The sequence below is a fragment of the Astatotilapia calliptera genome, chromosome 17 (genome assembly GCF_900246225.1).
Source record: "Astatotilapia calliptera chromosome 17, fAstCal1.2, whole genome shotgun sequence".
NCBI lineage: Eukaryota > Metazoa > Chordata > Actinopteri > Cichliformes > Cichlidae > Astatotilapia > Astatotilapia calliptera.
Window position 1 is genome coordinate 540,173 of NC_039318.1, and position 21,656 is coordinate 561,828.

The window sequence follows — 21,656 nt, forward strand, 5'->3', positions numbered from 1 at the left end:
TCTGTCTGTTTAGTTCAGCGTCTTGTCCAGTTCTGTGTCTGTGAGTTTCCTGTTTTATTCTGAAGGTCTCTGTCTCATGTGAGTGTGTTCAGATTACGCTTCCTCTGTCCCGTCAGCTTTGATTTCTCCCAGGTGTGTTGCCCTCCTGTTGCTCATCCCTTGATTGCTGCTGTGTGTATTTAAGCCCTGTGTGTTCGCCTGCCTGTTGTTGGTTTGTCTGTGTTCCACGGTGTCCTGTCCCTCGTGCGCTGCCTCGCCCCATTCTGGTACCCTCTCAGGTTTGTCATTTAGGTTTGTCTTCCCTCTTTACCTGTTTTGCCATCTCACCACTGTGTAAATAAAACATCACTAGCATTATCATCTACTGCCTGCGTTTTGGGTCCTTTCTCCTAGTGATGGGCAGATGAAGCTTCATGAAGCACTGAAGCTTTTCATCCAATTGGTTCCGCCCAGTGCAAAGCATCTTGAAGCTTCATTTGCTCTAGTAGGACACCTACTGGACGTAAAAATAATAGTTGGCATGAATTTGAAGAGTGTGGCCTTTTGCACACAGCCTGTAAATGTCAACAACAAAAGGAGTGTGTAAAACATGTATATTGTAGTGATGGCAGTATACTGTGTATATTTATACTGGCAGTATGGGAAATGATTATTTGGAAATGCTTGAAATGGAAATGATCATTTACTGTGAGGTGAGGTGTGGTTGGGGTGTGGACAGTAGTTGTGCTTTTGTAACGTTGAGGTATGGACAGCTACACACTGAGGCTTTGAGCCTCAGTCCTGCCTGTTCACATTTTATTCTGTAAAAACTACATTTTCACTGCTTTTATGACCTTTTTAGTGGGGAGAACATAGCTGGGATTTAATGATTTAACACATCTTTTGAATCCTTTGTCCTCCACAATGCTAAATAGCTGGGAGTCCTCAATCACCATGCTGACCAGGTCTTCATCTATTTGAGATTGTTCTCCTGAGGAAAGACAATAAAGACAAAGCACAAATATAAATATCACACACGTAACTTATAACAGTTGTATAATATTGTTATATCATTTAGTAACATTACTGCATGCTATATTATCATTGCATTTGATGGCTCACCTGGTCTTGCTCCACAATCGGTGTTCCTCTTATTCTCATGCAAAGCTCTGTAGTGCCTAAGCATGGATGTTGTTGTTATATCCCAGCTCCCTGGCACATAGCAAACACTTCACCTTGTACAAAAGTCAAGACAGCTCAACATAAATTGTATTGCACCATCAGTATCATGACAATACATCTTCTGTAGAAATTTACATACCTTGTTGGGAGGAATAAGATCAAAATGTTCCCACACAGGGGAGGACATCCTCCTCTTCTTAGCTGGCTCCATTCTCTCCTGACTTTCTCTCCTCACTCTCATAAACCTCCAAACGGTCTCCAAACTCTCTCTAACCGCAACTCTCCATCAAACACCCACATTTTGAATGAAGTCTGAGGGTTTATATCGCTGTCATATCTCGCGGCAAAGTTCGAACCACTTCATGAACCAGTCACGTGGTACAGCCGGGCAGCGAGGCTTCGGACGTCATCATTTTCAGCTCCTCCCATAAATGAAACAAGCCTCGATACGCGCATCGCGGAAACGCCCCCTCCATTACTCGACACACGCTTCGAAGCCTCGATACAGAACGTCACATCACTACTTTCTCCCTTCTACGCCACACGGCTCACCTCGGCAGCTGTGACAGTACCTTTGTCAGGTTTCAGTTTGATTGCATCAAAGAAACAACAATCCAGTGCAGCAGTCTGCACGGCTTCTAACAGAGAACAGAAACAAGCAGAGTCATTTATAGATTGTGTATGTGCATCAACCCTGTCCCTGTCATGGAAAGATGTGACTGATTAAAGCAACAGAGCGATGATGCATTTTTTTAATGCATGGATAACCCAGAGCCTTATGCACCTGCCATGGTCACAGAACTAAAACAGAACCTGTACACAGGTAACGTGTGCTGTCAATGATATTTGTATTCACAGATTATACTGAGCCAAAACAAGATTCAATTCAATTCAATTCAATGTTATTTATATAGCGCCAAATCACAACAAAAGTCGCCTCAAGGCGCTTCATAGATACAGAGAAAAACCCAACAATCATATGACCCCCTATGAGCAAGCACTTTGGCGACAGTGGGAAGGAAAAACTCCCTTTTAACAGGAAGAAACCTCCGGCAGAACCAGGCTCAGGGAGGGGCGGCCATCTGCTGCGACCGGTTGGGGTGAGAGAGCGACCGGTTGGGGTGAGAGAGATGCTATCATGATCCTCCATTCAGACAGGACAGCCAATCACAGCATAAGCATTGTGTGTTATTAGAACAAATGAGGAAACTGAAAACAAATTCAAGATTAACCCTCCTGTTATGTTGCGGGTCAGATTGACCCAGAACAGAAGAGATGCCCCACTCCCCCACTTCTCAGGTAACGACCTAATTTACATATGAATTGATGCTAAAAGACTAGCCAATTTAGCTTCCACTTGGCTGACAGAGGGTTAGAAAGGCCTGGGACTTCCAGTGTGAATCAGCAGCAAAGGCAGGAACATCAACAACTTCTGGCGGGGGAAAAACATGCCCACCAGCTAGATCATTACCAAGAATGAAGGAAACTCCTTCGATTGGTAATCGCTGGCGCACGGCGACTTTAACATAGCCCGACACTAACAGCAAATGCAGGTGTACCATATGCAGAGGGGCTTTGGTGACACTCATCTTTATTCCCCACACTAGTATGTCGGAACCACAGGATGTTTTTTCAGACAAAGGCAGCACAGACTCTAGTAAAAATGAGTGATACGTACCCGTATCTCTAAGAATCGTGACTGGCACTTTATCATTTTCTTCACCCGTCAACGAAACAAAGCCGCATGATACAAATGGTAGAAACTACGGATCAATGTCAGTTTTCGGGTTTTGTTCAGCCTCCATGCGCACCTTTGGCGAGCAAGTGGTTTTAATCAAACCCACGCCTGCAGGAGATTCAGTGCCCCTCGCTTCTTTTCTTTTTAATACTGGACACGCAGCAATCAAATGTCCTGAGTCGTGACAATAAAAACATTCTCGACCGTTTGATTTGGCAATAAACGCTGATACATTTTTACGCACTGCTCCTGGTGACTTTTTTCGTTCAGAGAAATTTTCCTGAAACGAATTCTGTGCACAGAAAACACTTTTGTGCGTTAAAACAAACTCGTCAGCCAGGAGAGCCGCGTTAGTGAGAGACGACACCTTTTGTTCGTTTAAACAAGTCACGATGCGTTCCGGCAAACACTTTTTAAACTCCTCCAGCAAAATAAGAGTTTTCAACTCTTCCACGGTTTTAACTTTAGATGAACAACACCTTTTCTCAAACAACACATTCTTTTCTCGCGCAAACTCAAAAGTCTGGTTAGCAGTTTTATTAAGATTCCTAAATTTCTGCCGATATGCTTCAGGGACAGGTTCATACGCCTGCAGCACAGTTTTCTTAAGAGTTTCATAATCTAAACTCTGCTCAACAGACAGGCTTGAACACACTTCTTGGGCTTTTCCCACAAGCTTACATTGGAGTAAGAGGGCCCAAAACTCTTTCGGCCACTTCAAAGCAGCGGCTATGCGCTCGAATGCACTAAAGAGGAGTCTACCTCAGACTCGAAACGGGGGAACCAACTTGATGTGCTTACTTATGTCAAAACCAGCAGAAGAAGAAGCGCTTGTGCTTGATGACGTTGGGGAACCATTAGCTGAGCCCTTTTCAAGCTCAAGAGCTCTGATACGGAGATGCATAGCTTGCACTTCCAGCTCCCTGTTGCGGGTCTCCACCTCTCTTATGCGGAGCGTGAGGCGCAGATCGTCAGTGGACGTACCGTCACTGGATTCAGAAATCACGGAGGAGCACCTGCACGCTCAAATTTACATATAATTACGACAACAGTCGTAACACACCATAGAAACACATGACAAGCAACAGGGACGGGTAAACGGTGAGAGACAGCCAGTGTAGACAGCTCATCCGGGCCTGCAGCATATGCGCTGGTGCCCTTTGACCCACCGTCTGCATTGGGAGGGAATAAGTGTCGAAGGCGTTTGCAAGGGGAGGGGGGGTGACTGTATATCTCCGTGTGTGGTGGAGTTTGACCGAAGCAACTTCGTTCTAAGGTTCGTGAGAAGCATCTCTTTGAAAACAGCGTCTTTGACGGTGAGTTGAATAAAAGTCTGACTGATGTTAAAATGCTCTGAGAGGGACTTTAACAAGCTGCAGCACCTGATGGAGCTGATGTGTTCATGTGCCGTCATGCAGGGGGATGTATGTACAGCATTCATTTCTACCACTTACTCTAAAATTAAGTAGACAAATAAAACTCAGGTATTCAGTCTGCTGCTAGTGTTAACATCTACACTCCACAAAGTGTTATTTGTGCAGTTTTACAAATGTTTTGAAACATCCTTAAGGTGTGAATAAACAGATTCATCAAAAAAAGTGATTCATTAAGAGCCGAGAATATTCTGCTGTTAATTATAATTTAGCTTTAGCTTGATTGGCGGCTTGAATTTGTGGCTCTGGCTCTCCTGACTGTGGTGAACACGGATAGTTTATAGTGCAGAACTTCGATCGGCCCTCTGCAACACTTCTCTTCTCTGCAGCCATGTTATGTAGATGTTCTTATGTGCTTGGCATCATTGGTGGGGATAGGTTAATCGGATAATCCAAATTGCCACTAGGTGTAAATGTGCGATTGAATGTGAGTGCGAATGGTTGTCTGTCCCTGTGTGGGCCTGCGACAGACTGGCGACCTGTCCATGGTGTACCCCCCACCTCCTATGACAGCTGGGATAGGCTCCAGCGCCCCCCGCGACCCTGAAAAGGAGAAGCAGAAGCGGATGGATGGATGGATGGTATCATTGGTCTTCATTTAGTAACAGTGTGCTATTTGAGTTATTTGTTGATTGTGCCGTTGGGTTTTGAAATTTATTTGAGTTTTGGTCATTTTTTTGTTTAATAATTTTAGAGCCTCTTTTCAGTTGCATTCATAAGTTTTGGTTAGCTTGTGTTTTGCACGGATTCCTTTTGGTCTCGACGTTCATGTTAATCACTCTGTCTGTCTATGGGTACATATTTCTTTAGCTTTTACAAACATGAGATTGTCATATATTTTATGGGAGTGTGTCATTAAGATAACGGTGTAATAAGACCCAGTGTTTGTCTGCACATTAATGCAGTCATCCACACATGTATGAGAGACAGAGCTCACACTGTATCAATAAACTGTTTACCACAAGTGACCTTTGACATCCGCTCCATATTGACACTTGTTCAGGAACTGTTGATACCACATTTTAATACCTTAAGCATAATTTATTAATATCCAGTAATTTGGGGGAAGAATGTTATGGATATCTGAAATAACACAGATGTAGTTCCAACACAAATCTCTATCCTAATAAAGAAACACAAACAGTCTTTTTGCTAGTTTTTATGTATGAACATAAAGCTGACAACATGTCGCAAAGATAACAAGCAGCACAAAGACATTTCAACGTTATCACCACAGTGGTTCCAGGCAGAAAGGTGAAGAATTAGAGTCTGACTCATCTCTGAATTTTCTTCTGACTGTTCTGACTGCCGGTGCTGTGGTCAGCATGCACTCAGCGTCATCTTCACGCAGGGTTTCTGTGTAGCTTTGCCTTAGTACACTGTGCAGCTGAAGCACATCAGTTTAACTGACAAAACACGATCCTTATGTTCAGTCATATCAACTCAACAGAGAAGGTCAGAATCCTGAAACTTTCCATCACACGGTGCAGTTCAGGATTAAAACTATACCAGAGTTCAGGTGAGGTAACCTTATGGATGTCGTTGTGCAGTGTGGGGAAAAGCAGGGCTTAGAGTTAAGGAACATAATCGTTTGTTTGTTAAGCCAACGATCAGCTGATGCACACTGCTTTTTCAATATTCACTGTTATTTGTGGATCTAGCCAAAATGAATTCAGAGCTGTATAACAGATTTAGATCTACTACAGAATATGAAGCTAGTAAAACAAAGCTGGGGTCTAACCTTGCAATATAAAGTTCCTCGAGGCCTCTGTTTCTGTGACTTGGTGGTACATAAATGAAACTGAACTAGAGCTGGGCGATATGAGATTTTTTCATATCACGATATGTTTTTTTTCATTTCAGGCGATAACGATATCTATCACGATATTTGTAAGATTTAAATGTGCTCACAAGTAAAATGTGAAATAATCAGCAGCTTGTTTTTAAATATTTATTTCCCATAATAAGTTCAACAGGGTAGATGTACTTAAGGAACATGAGACTTTTTCAGATAAATAAAGGCAAATATTGCAAACTACACAAAAGGCAGCCGCTAAAGCGTTTAAGTTTCAAAATGGAACAAACGAAACAGACTAAACTGTCAATTCCACTTAGAAACAAAATATTAATTCTAAAAATAAATCTTAGTTTTGTCTGTTCTTCTGTAAAACAAACTAACTTTTGTCAGTATCAAATAAACTGAGAACTAAAAGGAAATTCTCAATCTCTCCTTGTTGTATAGCTGAGCTTTTCAAACAGTTTTAACAGTTACTTTAGTCTGACAAAAGCCGAATGACGAATTAGCGCTTCCAGTCAGAGACTGAGGCTACGTCCACACGTACACGGGTATTTTTGAAAACGGAGATTTTCCGTTTTCGTTTTAAAAAATAATCCCGTCCACACATAAAGGCAGAAATGAAGGCAAACGCTGCTATGAACATGCCAAAGCAGCAGGTGGCGCTAGATTCCTAACCGTGCAGAAATGTTGGCCAATCAGAAGTCTAGAAGCCTCGGTGGGAAAAAGTAAACAAAGCTGGGGCATAGAAGCAGAACCGAGTCGTATGTGTGGAGGGACAGTAACTGTGTGTATATGTAAGCATTTAAACACTGCAGAGAGTAGAATTAACAGTATTGTAGAAATTCATTTCACCGAAACAATAACGTGGCGCACAGTGTGACGCATGCACCAGTTTATTGTATTTCCAGACTTGCTTTCGGCACAATTTACAGTGCACGCTACTCTGTTTTTTGTCAGACTTGAAATAGCCGAAATACCTTCACACTACGGAACTTCTATGGCTCTTCCGTTCGACAATCTCTCCGGCATTGGAACCATCATCTGTTTTCTCTTCGGTCACGCTCGGTTGATTTTTCTAGTCGGCACACTCATTTCCTCCATTACCCGCTGGCTGCTTCCCAAACAAACACACGTGCGGCTTGGCACTTGTGCTGTACGTAACAAGTCACGCGACGTGACGCTGCGGCTGTGATTGGTTCGGCTCTGCGCTACTTAATTTGGATTGGCTGACCTTTTTTTTTTTTTTTTTTAAAGAGGACAAGAGCGGCGAGGTCTATCGCGATAGCTTAATTTCTCTATCGAGTAAAAGTTATATCGCGATACATATCGTTATCGTTCTATCGCCCAGCTCTAAACTGAACTAAAAACTGATAAAGATGAGTGAATCAGCATCGTCACTTTCAGCCTGCCCTGCAACAGTCCAACACTGTGCATCACTGTAAACTAAACAGCAATACTGCAAACTAGCTGGTTTAGCACTAAACTGCTTAGTACACATTTTCATGCAACCTTTTAATAGCATGATTTTGACGGTGTTAACTACGAGAAGACTAGAGGAAATATTAGTTATATTAATGGAAACAAAAACACACTCCCTACACGCCTTTTTTTCCTTTGTATTTTTTTTATTTTTCTGCTTTGCTTATTTCTATTTTCTTTCCTTTTTTTTCTTCTTTCATCCTTTTGTATGGATATTTTAGTTGGTTAAATACAGAAAAAAGAAAAATACATGTAGTGACAAATTGTTGAAGTTGGTGGTATTGTACAGTGATTCCTAATGTCAATTAAAAATAAATAAATAATAGCACAAAACCAGCTGAAGTATACTTCAGTTTTGTAGTTTTGCTCCACAAAAGCTTAATCCAGCAACAGATCATGTGTATATGAAATACCTGATTTAAAAACAGATTATTAGGATGTGACAAATAAGATTTAATGTTCACAAAATGTGACTTGCTGAGCAGTCTTATCTTTGAAAATAATATCTTCCTCTTCTGTCCTTTATTTCTTTCAGCCTCTGTCAGTGCGCCCCAGGGCAGCTGTGGCTACAACGTAGCTGCCGTCACCAGTGTGTGAATGTGTGTGTGAATGGGTGAATGACTGAATGTAGTGTAAAGCGCTTTGGGGTCCATAGGGACTGAGTAAAGCGCTATACAAATACAGGCTATTTACCATTCTTATATCGTTCTTCATCTCTAGGTTGCCTGTGGAACTGTAGATGGTACTGTACTGCTAGCAGGCCTCGGTGTAACTGCAGGAGCAAATAGTTTTCACAAAACAGCATTACAGGAAAAGGTGCAGCAGCATTATGGTAGAGTGCAAAACGTAGCACTGTCTGCCGTCTAACACATTTTGGTAATTATAGACAAAAAGCAGAACTAGGTGATGAACTTGTTGTACGTCACGACTCTGTATATAACCACTCACGCCATACAGGGATAAAGACAAGTGTAGCAAACGAGACAGAATCAAAGTGTAGCACCATAAAGGAAGGATTGATTGTTAAAGATAGACAGAGATGTTTTGATCAAAAGTGTGTATGAAGGGTACAGGAACACAGAGTACCAAATAACAGGAAAAGTAGGCACTGAATTAGAAATTATAAAAAGTATAAATGTAAGAGATCAAGGGACTGTCCCCCGAATATGCAGGCTTTTAAATGTTTTTAAATTTTATTTAATCACAACAAAAGTTGCCTCAAGGTGCTTTATATTGTAAAGTAGACCCTAAAATAACACATACAGAGAAAACTCGACAATCATATGACCCCCTATGAGCAAGCAGTTTGGCAACAGTAGGAAGGAAAAACTCCCCCAAGCTCTTAAATAATCAGGTCCCATCTTATCTTAATGACCTTGTAGTACCATATCACCCTATTAGAGCACTTTGCTCTCGCTCTGCAGGTCTTCAAACTTTCCTTTTTGCTAAAGCATATAGTTAGGGCTGGACCAGGTGACCCTGAATATGATTGCTGGGTTTTTCTCTGTATGTATTATTGTAGGGTCTGCCTTACAATATAAAGCGCCCTGAACTGACTGTTGTTGTGATTTGCTGTATAAATTGAACCGAATTATTTCTGTTGACATTCCTTGAACAACCATACTGTATACAAAACCAAATGAATCATATATTAAAGTGTTTTTCAGCTTCGCTCCCAAATTGGTTGAAATATGGGTTCATTCTTTCTTTCTTTTTAACTGTGTTAAAGTTTTATTCCTATTGATAAGGAGAAATTTGAGTGTCCGTAGAAAAACAAAGGGACTAATGTTGGTGATAGAGAAAATTCTCAATGCAGATAACTGAACTGAAGTAGAGTATGAGATGTATTTGTTGAGCAATGTGCATAAAGGGATTTATAAATGTTTACATTCATTTGAAGAATTTCGACCTGAGCTCATATTGTAACTTTGGTCGTTGCTGTGCTTTTTTTGGAAGTCGAATTTCCCAGAGGAACCCACCCGAGGGATTAATAAAGTTCTTTCTTATCTTATCTTATCTTATATTGTAAACCAGACTTTTGTCCTCCATGTGTACATTGTTCTTTACCTCCTGAAGTTATGCCAGTGCCATTAGCTATCTCATATAGTTTATGGGAGTGTGTCATAAAGATGTAGTTGCCATAAAGAAGCAGCTGAAGGTCAGGTAAAGGTTAACATTGCCAGAAACCAGGTCAGTTTGGACGACACCTTTGAAACTGTGAAAACTCACAAACAAATAACTAGTCAGTTAATACGAGCAACCAGAGTAATACGAGCAACCAGAGTAATATGAGCAACCAGAGTAATACGAGCAACCCATTTTCATTGATTTGACCCTCACGGGTGGATTAAAAATCCATCTCAATAGAAATGTAGGTTAACTTGGTCCTCCAACAGCCTCACTGTACAAAACTTGCAGACTACTCCACACTACTGCTACACATGAGTACAGCTTTTGAGTCACTTTAGGAAAAGTAATCAAATCTGGGCTGAATAATGACATTTGGGCTTTTTTACTTGTACTTAATTATCAAGTTTGACCCCAACAGCATGTAAGGATTAATGCAACGTCCTTTTCAGTGTCTGAAGTCTGTCATTTGAATCAAAGCTATTGTAAGATCCTTTGTGCTTGCATCAAATACTGTGAGTTAAAACTCTTCTTTTTGATTTTTAACATTTAGGTGCAATGGCCTCTCAAATAGCAAAGGTGTTGTTGTCATTGGATGCTGAAGCAGTCGGCTCGCTCAAAGAAGGAGTCAATTTCAAGAAAAGCCCAGAGGACGGCAAATGTTACATCATATTTAAGAGCAACAATGACTTGAAAGCATGCAAAAACCAGTGCAAGCATCAAGGTGGGCTGTTCGTCAAAGACGTTGAAGACCTGGATGCAATGTAAGAACAGGAACAGATTTCAGAGATTATCTGTGGTCGACGTTTGATTATAGCTGACAGAACTCTCTGTTCCCTCAGGACTGTAAAATGCACCAAACACAACTGGAAATTAAACGTGTCAACAATGAAATATGTGAACCCGCCCGACAGCTTCTTGCAGGATGAGCTCGGTAAGTGCCATTTCCTGTATATTGATATGCCACTTCCTGCAATGTGGATCTGAAATCTAAATATGCAAACTACAAAGCTGCATTATGGGATGTGTGGTTAGCTTGTAACTATAGCTCTTGCCACAGTCGGCGCTAACAGTCAGAATAGCAACTACTTTCTGTGCTTTTTTTAATTTTAATGCTAAATTGGCAGAGGGCCCCTTCTAATGAATAATTTGACAATTTGTGCCAATAACTGTGAAGCAATGTCAAACTAATTCTTTCCAACAGACATTTTTCCATGCTTCACATGAGTGGAGTGTAAACTTGATAATCTAATTTTCTTCTCTGCAGGGTCATTTTTCCCCTCAAAGAATAGTAAATATAACCAGTTGTTAAAAGGGACAGCTCTCTTAGCCCAGCACTATGCATCTCAGCACTCAGCAACATCGCTGTGTGACTGCACTTGTTCTGATTAATCTGTGTAAAAAGGTATCTCTCTTCCATTTACTTGCATTATCTAAGAGTGTGGCGGTTGAGTAAACAATATATATATATCTTTTAAATCCCAGTTAAACATTAGCCAGCAGCGCAGTTATCGTTTCTGTGCAGGTTTCCAGGAATTCAACAGTCGGCATAAATTGCTGTAAAGTACAGGGTGGGCCATTTATATGGATACACCGTAATAAAATGGGAATGGTTGGTGATATTAAAGTCCTGTTTGTGGCACATTAGTATATGTGAGGGGGCAAACTCCCCCAGATGGGCGGTGACCATGGTGGCCATTTAGAAGTCGGCCATCTTGGATACAACTTTTGTTTTTCCAATAGGAAGAGGGTCATGTGACACATCAGACTTATTGGTAATGTCACAAGAAAAACAATGGTGTGCTTTGGTCACCCACTGCTGTACTTGGCCCTGGAGTGTCCTCAGGGAGAGAGGAAATAAGGACAGGCGGCCTAATGGAAGGCCTCTGTCCCATCACCTCATCCATGAGGCCAAACCAGGGCCAAGCAGCAGCAGTGGGCTTCGCACTGACTCCCTCACCTGACCCTGGACACTTGCAATCCTAAAGGCAGAGGAAATCAGAAATGACAGACAAATATAAACAATACAACTTTTAGTAAATGTGCATTTATTAAATTTCATTCTTAAATTATCTTCTTGACAACACACATTCTTTGTATCTTTTCTTTAAGTTGTCCCACTTCTTTTTGGCCTGCAAGGGGGTGACTTTCCCTTGCAGGCCCATCTTCTCGAGAATAGTCCTGATCGCACACAAAAAAATAAGAGAAGAGAGAAAACCATGACAACTGATAATCCCTAAATCCAAAAGTTTTCACAGCAGAACACAAGAGGAATATCGTCTGGACATCGCAGGTTCTGTACAGAATGAGGGTTGTTGAAACCGTACTCAGATGAATATGATGTGTAAATTGATTTATTCGTGTGCCTCCATCCCACAGTCGCTGAATTTTTTTACCCCAGTGAAGAGGTGATCGTTTTCTCCTCTAGTTTTAATGAAGTCTGCCGTTTGCTCTTTGGTGCCTATAAACATATCACAAAAAAGTGGATTGGGAAAAATGTAAGCGGCAATGAAAAACCGCGGGACCCACCATACAAGCTAGTTTACGGACACTTTTATGAAGATTGTTTAAATAAATATTACAAGTCTATGCAAATTCACAACCCTAACAACATAACCGCTATAAAAATGTAACTTTTGTACCACCAGATTTTCATATTCTTACATTTAAAAGTGTATTCGTCTCCCGGTTTTTCTTTTTGTGCCGCCATCATTACGTGAATGAAGTTCTGTGCAATGAATTCTGGGCCGGTCAGCTGTCGAGCTGGTGGGTAACAGACGTCACCGAAAACGTGGAAGCACTTTTGCAAATATGCGATATCTTGATAAACCGAGCAGATATTTGATGTTTACACAGCTACTTTCTCACCTGAAAATATGCTAAAAGTTTATTTTGTGACCCAGAAAGATTAGTAAGAGTAATTTTAAAACTTAGTAGCGGCCGCCATTGTTGGAAACTGGAGTTTGGCTGGGCCGCGCTATGAATTCTGGGATATGGTGGGCCACGAAGGACACACCCGACCCATCCTTCAAATTCGGGGAAAAGGAGGACGCATTTGTCGGCTGCATTCGGAGGAGTCTACGAATTTGGACAGCCTTCGGCGCGTCGCTGTGACGTAATCGGTCTACAAATGCGGCCTCAGGAGGACGCAGCCCATGAATTTGGACACGACCATGGGTTCACCCACACTCCTGCTCTCTCACACAAACCTGCTTATGAATGTTTAATATAATCAAAGTTTGGTTTGCTCTCACCTTTCTCAAACTTGGTAAAAAATGAATCAAACAGTTCAGTTTCATCATTTATTGATAACAGAAATCTTCCTCTCAGGTTTGGAGTCTCTGAGTCAGCAGTGCTCTCTTCCTCACAGCACATACACTATCATCCAATCTGCCCATCGTCATCATCACAGTGTTAACCACCTGCAGAGCAGCTCTCTTCTCTGCAGTCGATCTCATAAATCTCTCACAGAGGACCTGTTCTTAAACAGCTCCTAACGTCATGTGCACACGGTACAGCACAGATTTGTCTGCTTCACTTATTTATAGCACAGTGGTGCAGTGAACACACTGTCAAGACAAACGATCCAGTTTGAAGATAAAGCAGAATATAATTAATAATAATATTAATAGTAAAAGGGCAGCACGGTGGCACGGTGGTTAGCACTGTTGCCGCACAGCAAGAAGGTCCTGAGTTCAATTCCAACATCAGGCCGGGGTCTTTCTGTGTGGAGTTTGCATGTTCTCCCCGTGTTTGCGTGGGTTCTCTCCGGGTACTCCGGCTTCCTCCCACCGTCCAAAGACATGCAGCTTGTGGGGATAGGTTAATTGTTTAATCCAAATTGTCACTAGGTGTGAATGTGAGTGCGAATGGTTGTCTGTCCCTGTGTGTTAGCCCTGCAACAGACTGGCGACCTGTCCAGGGTGTACCTCCGCCTCTTGCCCTATGACAGCTGGGATAGGCTCCAGCGCCCCCCATGACCCTGAAAAGGATAAGCGGAAGCGAATGGATGGATGGATTAATAGTAAAACCTCGTGTTGTTTAATTGAATCATATAAAATAGTAACTTACATAAATGATGTAACTCAGTAATAAGAAACATGGAAAAGGTGCTACAGTGAAGCTTGTATTAAATACTACTATGGGTAGTAGTAGTATGAATAGCTCTATTTAAAGCATCGAGAATAACAGAATGATAATAATATAAATGCCATGTGAGGTCAACACCTGAGCTTGTTGTTGCACTCGCAGAGGTCGAAGTGTTGGATGATGGGGGGCTGCAGTTGGTGGAGCTGAGCCCTGTTGACCCCTGGATGGCTGATCCTCGAGAGCCTCTGGAGCTCCAGGAGGGAGAAGTCAAAGTACGTTGATGTTACGCTTTAGATAACAAATATTTAACCCCAGTTTTTCAGACAACACTGTGCATACTACTGTGCTACTCTTATGAAACTGTTTGGCAAAATGATCTAAAACTTGAATGATCTAAGTAGTAATAATAATCATCATCTCAAATGTTGTCAATCGTGAATGAACGAAGAGTGAAAAGTGCATCAGCTGTCTCCAAAGATGACATTTTCTTTGACCTTCCTCTCAGGTGACTTACCTAACCCACGCCTGCATGGAGCTACAGCTTGGTGAGAGAAGGTTCATGTTCGACCCCTGGTTAAAGGGTCCCGCGTTTGCCAGAGGGTGGTGGCTTCTCCATGAGCCTCCAGCAGATGCTCTGGACAGGCTTTGTGGTGCAGATCTCATCTACATCAGCCATATGCACTCAGACCACCTCAGGCAAGCTCTGCCAATGCTGCTAAATATACATACAAATAAATATTGCTGCTGATTTTATTTGAAGCAACTAAACAATTCAGAGAAAACACAGTATGGTATCTACAAACTGCTCCAGCTGTTCGGTTCATCTGGACAGGAGCACACACTGTATACCATCATGGCAAAGGGAGGGGAAATGTTCTTAGAGTAAAGGCTGTAAAAGGACTCCACATATACAGGACTGTAATAACGACTCAGGATGGAGAAATATATAATAAAACCAAGACCAGATTACTTCCTTTATGATGTTGTGATATGTAAAACCTTAGAAGTGACTGTGCACGTAACAGAATATTATTAGCAAAGACAAATAATCATGCAAATAGTTCTATTGAAAAGTATAGAATATAATTACAACTGTCACTGAGATTCAAAAATACATTTCCAGTTTGTTCCACTTTGTAGGATAACAAACCTTTAACATTACAGGATTTGTATTCCTGTAATTGTTTGTAATTAACAACAAGCTCATTCTGTGAAGAGCCATATGAAGAAAGAGGAGTGGCTCACGACTCCACACAGTCACTGTAAATGTCACTTCTGACTAGAAAAGAAACAAAAGCAGTTTTTGGAATATTAAATAAAAGTTTCTTTCTGGTTAGAAACTTCAGAATCTACAAAGAGTTTAACTTTTAGCCTTGGATACTGTTCATGTTGACACGGTGGCGTGCTGACGTGTTGTTTGCTTTGTAGCTATCCCACACTGAAGGTCTTGGCAGAAAGAAGGCCCGATGTCCCCATATATGTTGGTGACACATCCAGGCCTGTGTTTTGGTCAGTAATGACGTGGAGCTCAATCTTCCCCATAAATTACAGAGGAAATAAATCCGGTACAAAGTGAGTTTGTTCTTCTGCTGTGACAGGTATTTGAAGCAAAGCCAAGTGAAGCTGACCAACATTAAAGTCATTCCCTTTGGTGTTTGGCAAAATGTAAGTCACACCTCCATCATGTGGTCAAGAGTATTTACAATAAGCATGTTTGGAAAATGTTGAATTGTAAAATGATTCAATTCATTTTGGGGGAAATATGATTATGAAGTAAAATGGCTCTTCCTGTCTCACTCAGATTGATGAACACCTGAGGTTCATGATCCTGATGGATGGTGTACATCCTGAAATGGACACCTGCATCATTGTTGACTACAAAGGTGTCATTTCAAATAATATTATTACTGATGCTGTGAAAATAAGTCTGATTAGGATATAAAACGCAGTTTTGATTGCAGGTCACATGATCCTCAACACTGTGGACTGCACCAGACCAAACGGCGGCAGGCTGCCACAGCATGTGGATGTGATGATGACCGACTTCGCTGGAGGAGCTTCTGGATTCCCGATGACCTTCTATGGAGGGAAATACAGCGGTGAGCCTGAGCTAGGTTAGCTTAGTTAGCATTTAGCTCCACACGCACACAGCAGTGTCTCAGTTACAGTCTTTTGACAGACACATGTAGCTCTTTTAGCCACGTAGGAACTGACTTGTTTAACTCACATGTTGTGATCAACAGTGTCAAAGTGCACCAAACTGCTGAGATGAAGCAAATGTTGATTTGTTTCCAGATTCCTGGAAGGCAGAGTTTATCAAGAATGAGAGGAAGAAGCTGCTGAATTACAAAGCTACACTGGCGAAGTCCCTGCAGCCCAGGATCTACTGCCCATTCGCTGGATACTTTGTGGAGGCTCATCCGTCAGACAGGTAGAGTTTGTAACAAGGTTTGCACAGCACCAGAGATGCATCGATAAAGCACACAAGGGTTGGAATGACTTTTATGTTCCCTGACAGGAAGAATCCTCACAACAAAGGTAGCTGATCTGATGCAGATAGATCCCAAGGTCAAAGCTGATGTGTAGTTCATCTGGGCAACTCCATCCAATAACTGATCAAACAGAGTCTATATCTGGGATCCTCTTTGTATTTAGTGCCTATTTATCTGTATGAGCTACAGTCTATCTCTGCAACCACGACTCCACCTTCATGAGCTGCTCCTATTGTACTGAATTGTGTTTCTAACTGACAGTAGTTCAGTTCATCATTCGTTTAAAATGTTCTAGCAGGTGTTTTATTGTTTTAGCATTCTTCCAGTCTCCTGTTGCCACTGCGCCAACATTTTTGAAACGTGTTGTTAGCATAAAACATTTAAACTAAAGTTTTATTCTCTGTTTGATGCAATACATTTGTGATGTTAATAAATAAGGATAAGATTAACATGATTTTGAGATTCTAGTATTATTTACATCGTACACAGCATCCCAACTCTTCTGCAAACAGGGTTGTACGACACAGTCGTGGCCCAAACTTTGGACAGTGACGGGACTGCTAATGACTGTTACAGATGTAGCATTTAAACAAACATGAGACCTAATTTATTCTTTATGTGTCCTTTTACTTCTCTGTCTGTTTGTACTGTGTGTTGGGTGTAGATACATAAAGGATACTAATATCAAAAACAGTGCAGAGGACCTCAATGCACTAATTAATAAGCTGGCACCAGCAATCAAGACTTGGACACCGCAGCCAGGTGCTGTGCTGGACCTGGGCCTCGCTCTGAGAGACCCCACCAGCAGGTTGGAACAGCTCACATGTTTGTCTGTGTTTTCCATTCTTTGCCACTGTGGGAAAGAAAGAGACTCTTATTCCATCTGTGTAATACAACTACATAAACCACAGACACTTAAACAGTAATGTCAGTAGCTGAAAGGCCAGTGAATAAACAGATTAGTCTGATGGGAAAAAATCCTCACCGTCTGCACTGCCAATGTAAAATTCAAAAGCTTTGGACAGTAGCTTCAGCCTGTCTTTTTCATCTTTATATAGTTTGTATGTGTGCAGTAACTGTATAAAATGACTTTTATTCTTACTGAGTTACAACAAGCTACAGCTGCTCAATTAGCTCATGTCAATCAGAACATCTGATCTGACTGCATGTCCATGTTATCTGCTGACATCATGTCATTACTTTGTTTCAACTGTTATCACTACAAACAGCACAAGACAACTTGTAAAAAACTAAAATGATCATGTAAATAACACCCAGGTGCTAAATGAAATACTTTCTTTACATAGTGAGGCCATCATCAATCCACCAGCCAGTGCAAAACTCTACAAGGACAGCTGGGAGTTCGACTTGTATGTGAACGAGCTGAACGGTGCCATCAAGTCGGACATATTTAAACATCAGAGCTGGATCCAGTTTTATTACACGTGGGCTGGCTTTCAAAACTACAACCTTGTTGTGCGGGTAAATGTTCTCCTGCAGAGCTGTTTGACTCTCTTTTTTTTGTCAAGAACTGTTCTGCACTCAACATCTGACCTTTGTCTGCATTTACTGTGTTCTCGTGATTTTTCCTACCTAAAAGCATTTCTCAGCTTACTGCTTCCAGAAACCAAATAAAACACACGAGCCTGCAAAAAAGGACTGTAAAAATATTTACTTTGTCCATTTTTTAATATGGTTGGGGGAAAGCATTAAGAAAAAACAAAATAAAAACTATTGTGCGTCTTGAGATTGGACCGACAACCCGCTCAGAATGTGCCCTGCCTCCTGCCCCGTGAAAGCCAACAAGAGCTGGACAATAAGATGGATGTTCAATAAGGAGAGATCATTAGAAAGAACTGAGCATGATTCATCAATGTACAGAATTCAATTAAGATATTTTGCCATCATAGTCTGAGAGCCCATCGCAGCAGAACGTAATCCCAGCAGTGACGGGGATTAGGGCAGGACCACCCCGGGAGTCTGGGTGGAGGTTTGGATGGAGCTTGAGTAATATGGGAGAGGCTGAGATGGGGAGGAGGTGGGTTGCATGAAGGCGACTGCAAGGGAAATAACAGATGAGATTTAAAGTACGCGGATTGGAGGATGATTGGCCTTAAAAAAGACGATTGGACTAGACCAGTGATGTCACAATCAGGCTGTGACGGTGACGTGAAGCTGAGATTAGCCCCAAAAACCTGGGAAGCAGACAGATGTATGACTAAAGATCTTCCGTACTGAACTTGTCCACCAAGCAGTGAGCAGTGTGATTATGAATGAAATCTTTTTTTTTTCATGCACATAGTAGTGATGTGTGCATCGTTTTACTTTCCGTTAACCTTGTAAACCATAAAACCCAATGAAAAATGTAGAAGTTCAACAAAAATCAAAAGAACTGAGACGTTTTCCGGCTAAGCTTCCTTGTAACTATGCTATGATAGAGACGGGCTTCCAGTGTTTTAAAGCAATAAATACGTGTTTTTTTTACACCTGAGCAGAAATTTTATTTTTATGTTTTCTTTTTTGATAATCCCTTTCCCTCATGCTACAGCAGCCTCTGTAGTACCTGAGCAGAAGCTGATAATACGCGTGCAGGTAACATCCTGCAATGATGAAATCTAAAAACAAACAACTCGCTCTCTGCTCTGATCCCTCATCACCACCTCGCTTCCTTCTAGCTGTTAACGATCTCCTTCTCTCACTCGTTTTTCTTTTGCATTGCTGTCTCACTCAGAGTGTGTTTCCGTGTAGGTCATTGAAACAGACGACAAGTTTGAATGCATCACTGACGGTTATGACTATCTGGTGGACTTTCTGGATCTATCGTTCCCCACAAAGAGACCTGACAGAGAGCACGCCTACTTGGAGGTGAGTCCCTAAACAAACAGATAACAGGATGTGAATAATAGTGATTTCCTCCTGACTCCCAGCGAATCGTGAGGAAATGATCACGTCTGTCATCTAACATCTGAAAAACTCCTGTTCTGCCTGGATACTTTATTTACATGCTGTTATGCTCATGCTGCTTCGTTTCATCTAAGATTAAAAACAGGATTGGAGTGATGAGGTACGTGGTGCTGCACGGCTGTCTGTGGGACGACCTGTACATCGGCTTTCAGAACCGCGTCAGCCGAGACCCAGACATCTACCACCACAAGTACAGACATTTAATCTCACGGATTCTTTGTCATGCTGTAAATTGTTCGAATAACTATGCTGCACTTTCAGTGTTTTTGAGCTAAACATGAAGAATTGATAAATATCTATACACACAGATTTATTTACACACATACATACACATATCTGATTATACACACAGATCAAAATACACAATACTATTTAGCAAAATATAATTTTGATGTATTTTACTTTATGTAGGAGGAGCACTCAGACACACATGTTGTTACAGCATGTTTATTTTGTTAAGAATATTCATTGCCATTTTCAAGCCTAATAACTCTTAGCTTAGCTATCACAACCATGTAATGTTGTAAATGGGAAATCCTTGATGCTGCTCTTTTTTGACTGACTTCATAATTACCTGCATGTGATGTATTTAGGGTCCGTGTCAGTTACAGCTAAAGAACAGTAACTTAGGCTGCATCCACAGGGACACTGTGCTACTGTGACTGTATGAACTTTAATCACCTCGTCTTGGCCTCTAGGTTCTGGAAGCACTTCCAAGCAGAGCTGCCACTTTGCAGGCCAGACTGGGAACAGTTCCGAAAACAGGTCTTCACCATCGATGAGTCGACCATACCTCTCAGTGATACAACGATGGGAAATAACTGTGCCCTGTCGTGAATTGATTCTGCTTTGATTCTGGATTTGTAAAGATCCAGTTACTGATTTGATGTAATGATTATTAACTATGCAGTTCCAATTGGGCCTAGGTCACCGCTTTACATTAATGAGATAGCAAAGTAATCAATCAGGTGGCTGTCAGGTAAGGAACTCAGCTCAGGGTCATCAGTCTTTAATAGACAAAACACTGATTTTGCACATTTAATCATCTTTCAGATCAGGAAAACTGTTTACAATCAATTTCTGTGAAGTATAAATCTGTTTTTACCTTAACAATGCTATGTAATTGATGGTAATAAAAATGACATCTATTTTGCTATTAATGTGCGTACTCACCTGAACCACAGAACATGCTGATTCAATAACTTCTGAAAAATAGGAAGCACATGAGTTGCATGAATACAAGAAACAAGGATGGCTACTAAGCTATGGTGTTGTTTTTGTGCCTTCTGAGCGCACGTAAAAAAATTTGCAAGTGCAAGTGTTGCATTTTGAGGAGAAATTTATTAAGCTTGATCATCTGTTGGTGGAATTTATTTAATATTAATTTCTAGTATCAGCTGATGTTTGCTGGAGCCACAGCTGTAAAGCTGCTGGTCATGATGTCGGTTTGGATATGTGGTGAGAGGGAAACATGAAGGTGATACAGATCATACATATACCAACAAGGCAGTGTATATCACTGTCACAGCAGTGTTTGTTTTCATTCAAAGGCTTTATGGTTTTTCCTATAATACCTGGTGGGCCGGTCTCAATGCCCGGGCCAATTTTTTTGTCCCAGTCCGGCCCTGGCTGACCAGTAGACTTGTAGTCAACACCGCCTAAACCAAGACCAGAGGATACTGAGACCAAGACAAGACCAAGACAAAGTCGAGACGAGACCAAGACAAAAAAGTCTTTAAACTGCAGCCAGATGCTCCTTCGTATTATATTGATAATGATATTATCCTATATCCTCGCATGTGATTGGCCACAATACGGAGGGATTGGAGCATTGCTGAGCCACTGTGTGAGAGCTGAGCAGCAAAAGGAAATTAAGTGAGGAGCGGCTCTCACTCACTACAAAGCGCTCTGTAAGCACGGCTCTTAGAATCAGAATACTTTATTAATCCCGAAGGAAAAAGGAAAATATAATAGAGCTGATGCTTTTGCGCACGACACATTATCGCACGTTACGTTGTGTGTCATGGATGCTGTTGACTCCAAATCTCCCGACCACTATGCTACGGCGTTATTTTTGTGCCACTATTCTGAGCGCACGTAAAAAAAAGTTTGCAGGTGCAAGTGTTGCATTTTGAGGAGAAATTTATTTTGAGCGAAGAAAAGCTAAATTTGAGATGATGAGATGAGTCTTTATTTGTCAGTTGCAGGTCTTTTGCCCACAACCGAGATGACAGACCTTGCCGACCGTACATACAATACACAAACATCACATTGGGGAGACAGGTCAGGCCAGGTAGCGAGGAAAAAAACATTGAAATGTGTAACACAGAAGGATAATACAGGAATGCACAGATATCAACACACCACAGCACAAT

General features: G+C 41.4%; 1 protein-coding gene across 1 annotated transcript; it reads left to right on the forward strand.

Annotated features, from left to right (window-relative positions):
* Window positions 1-203: 203 nt before the first annotated feature.
* Window positions 204-20,441, forward strand: LOC113009797 (cytidine monophosphate-N-acetylneuraminic acid hydroxylase-like). Its single transcript, XM_026148343.1, has 15 exons — window positions 204-278; window positions 10,290-10,500; window positions 10,579-10,670; window positions 13,988-14,097; window positions 14,331-14,521; window positions 15,254-15,334; window positions 15,424-15,490; window positions 15,627-15,708; window positions 15,787-15,924; window positions 16,121-16,256; window positions 16,982-17,125; window positions 17,625-17,799; window positions 19,066-19,182; window positions 19,356-19,471; window positions 19,980-20,441. The coding sequence occupies exons 2-15, from the start codon at window positions 10,295-10,297 to the stop codon at window positions 20,116-20,118; spliced, it is 1,794 nt and encodes a 597-aa protein (XP_026004128.1). The 5' UTR covers window positions 204-278; window positions 10,290-10,294; the 3' UTR covers window positions 20,119-20,441.
* The last annotated feature ends 1,215 nt before the right edge of the window (window positions 20,442-21,656 follow it).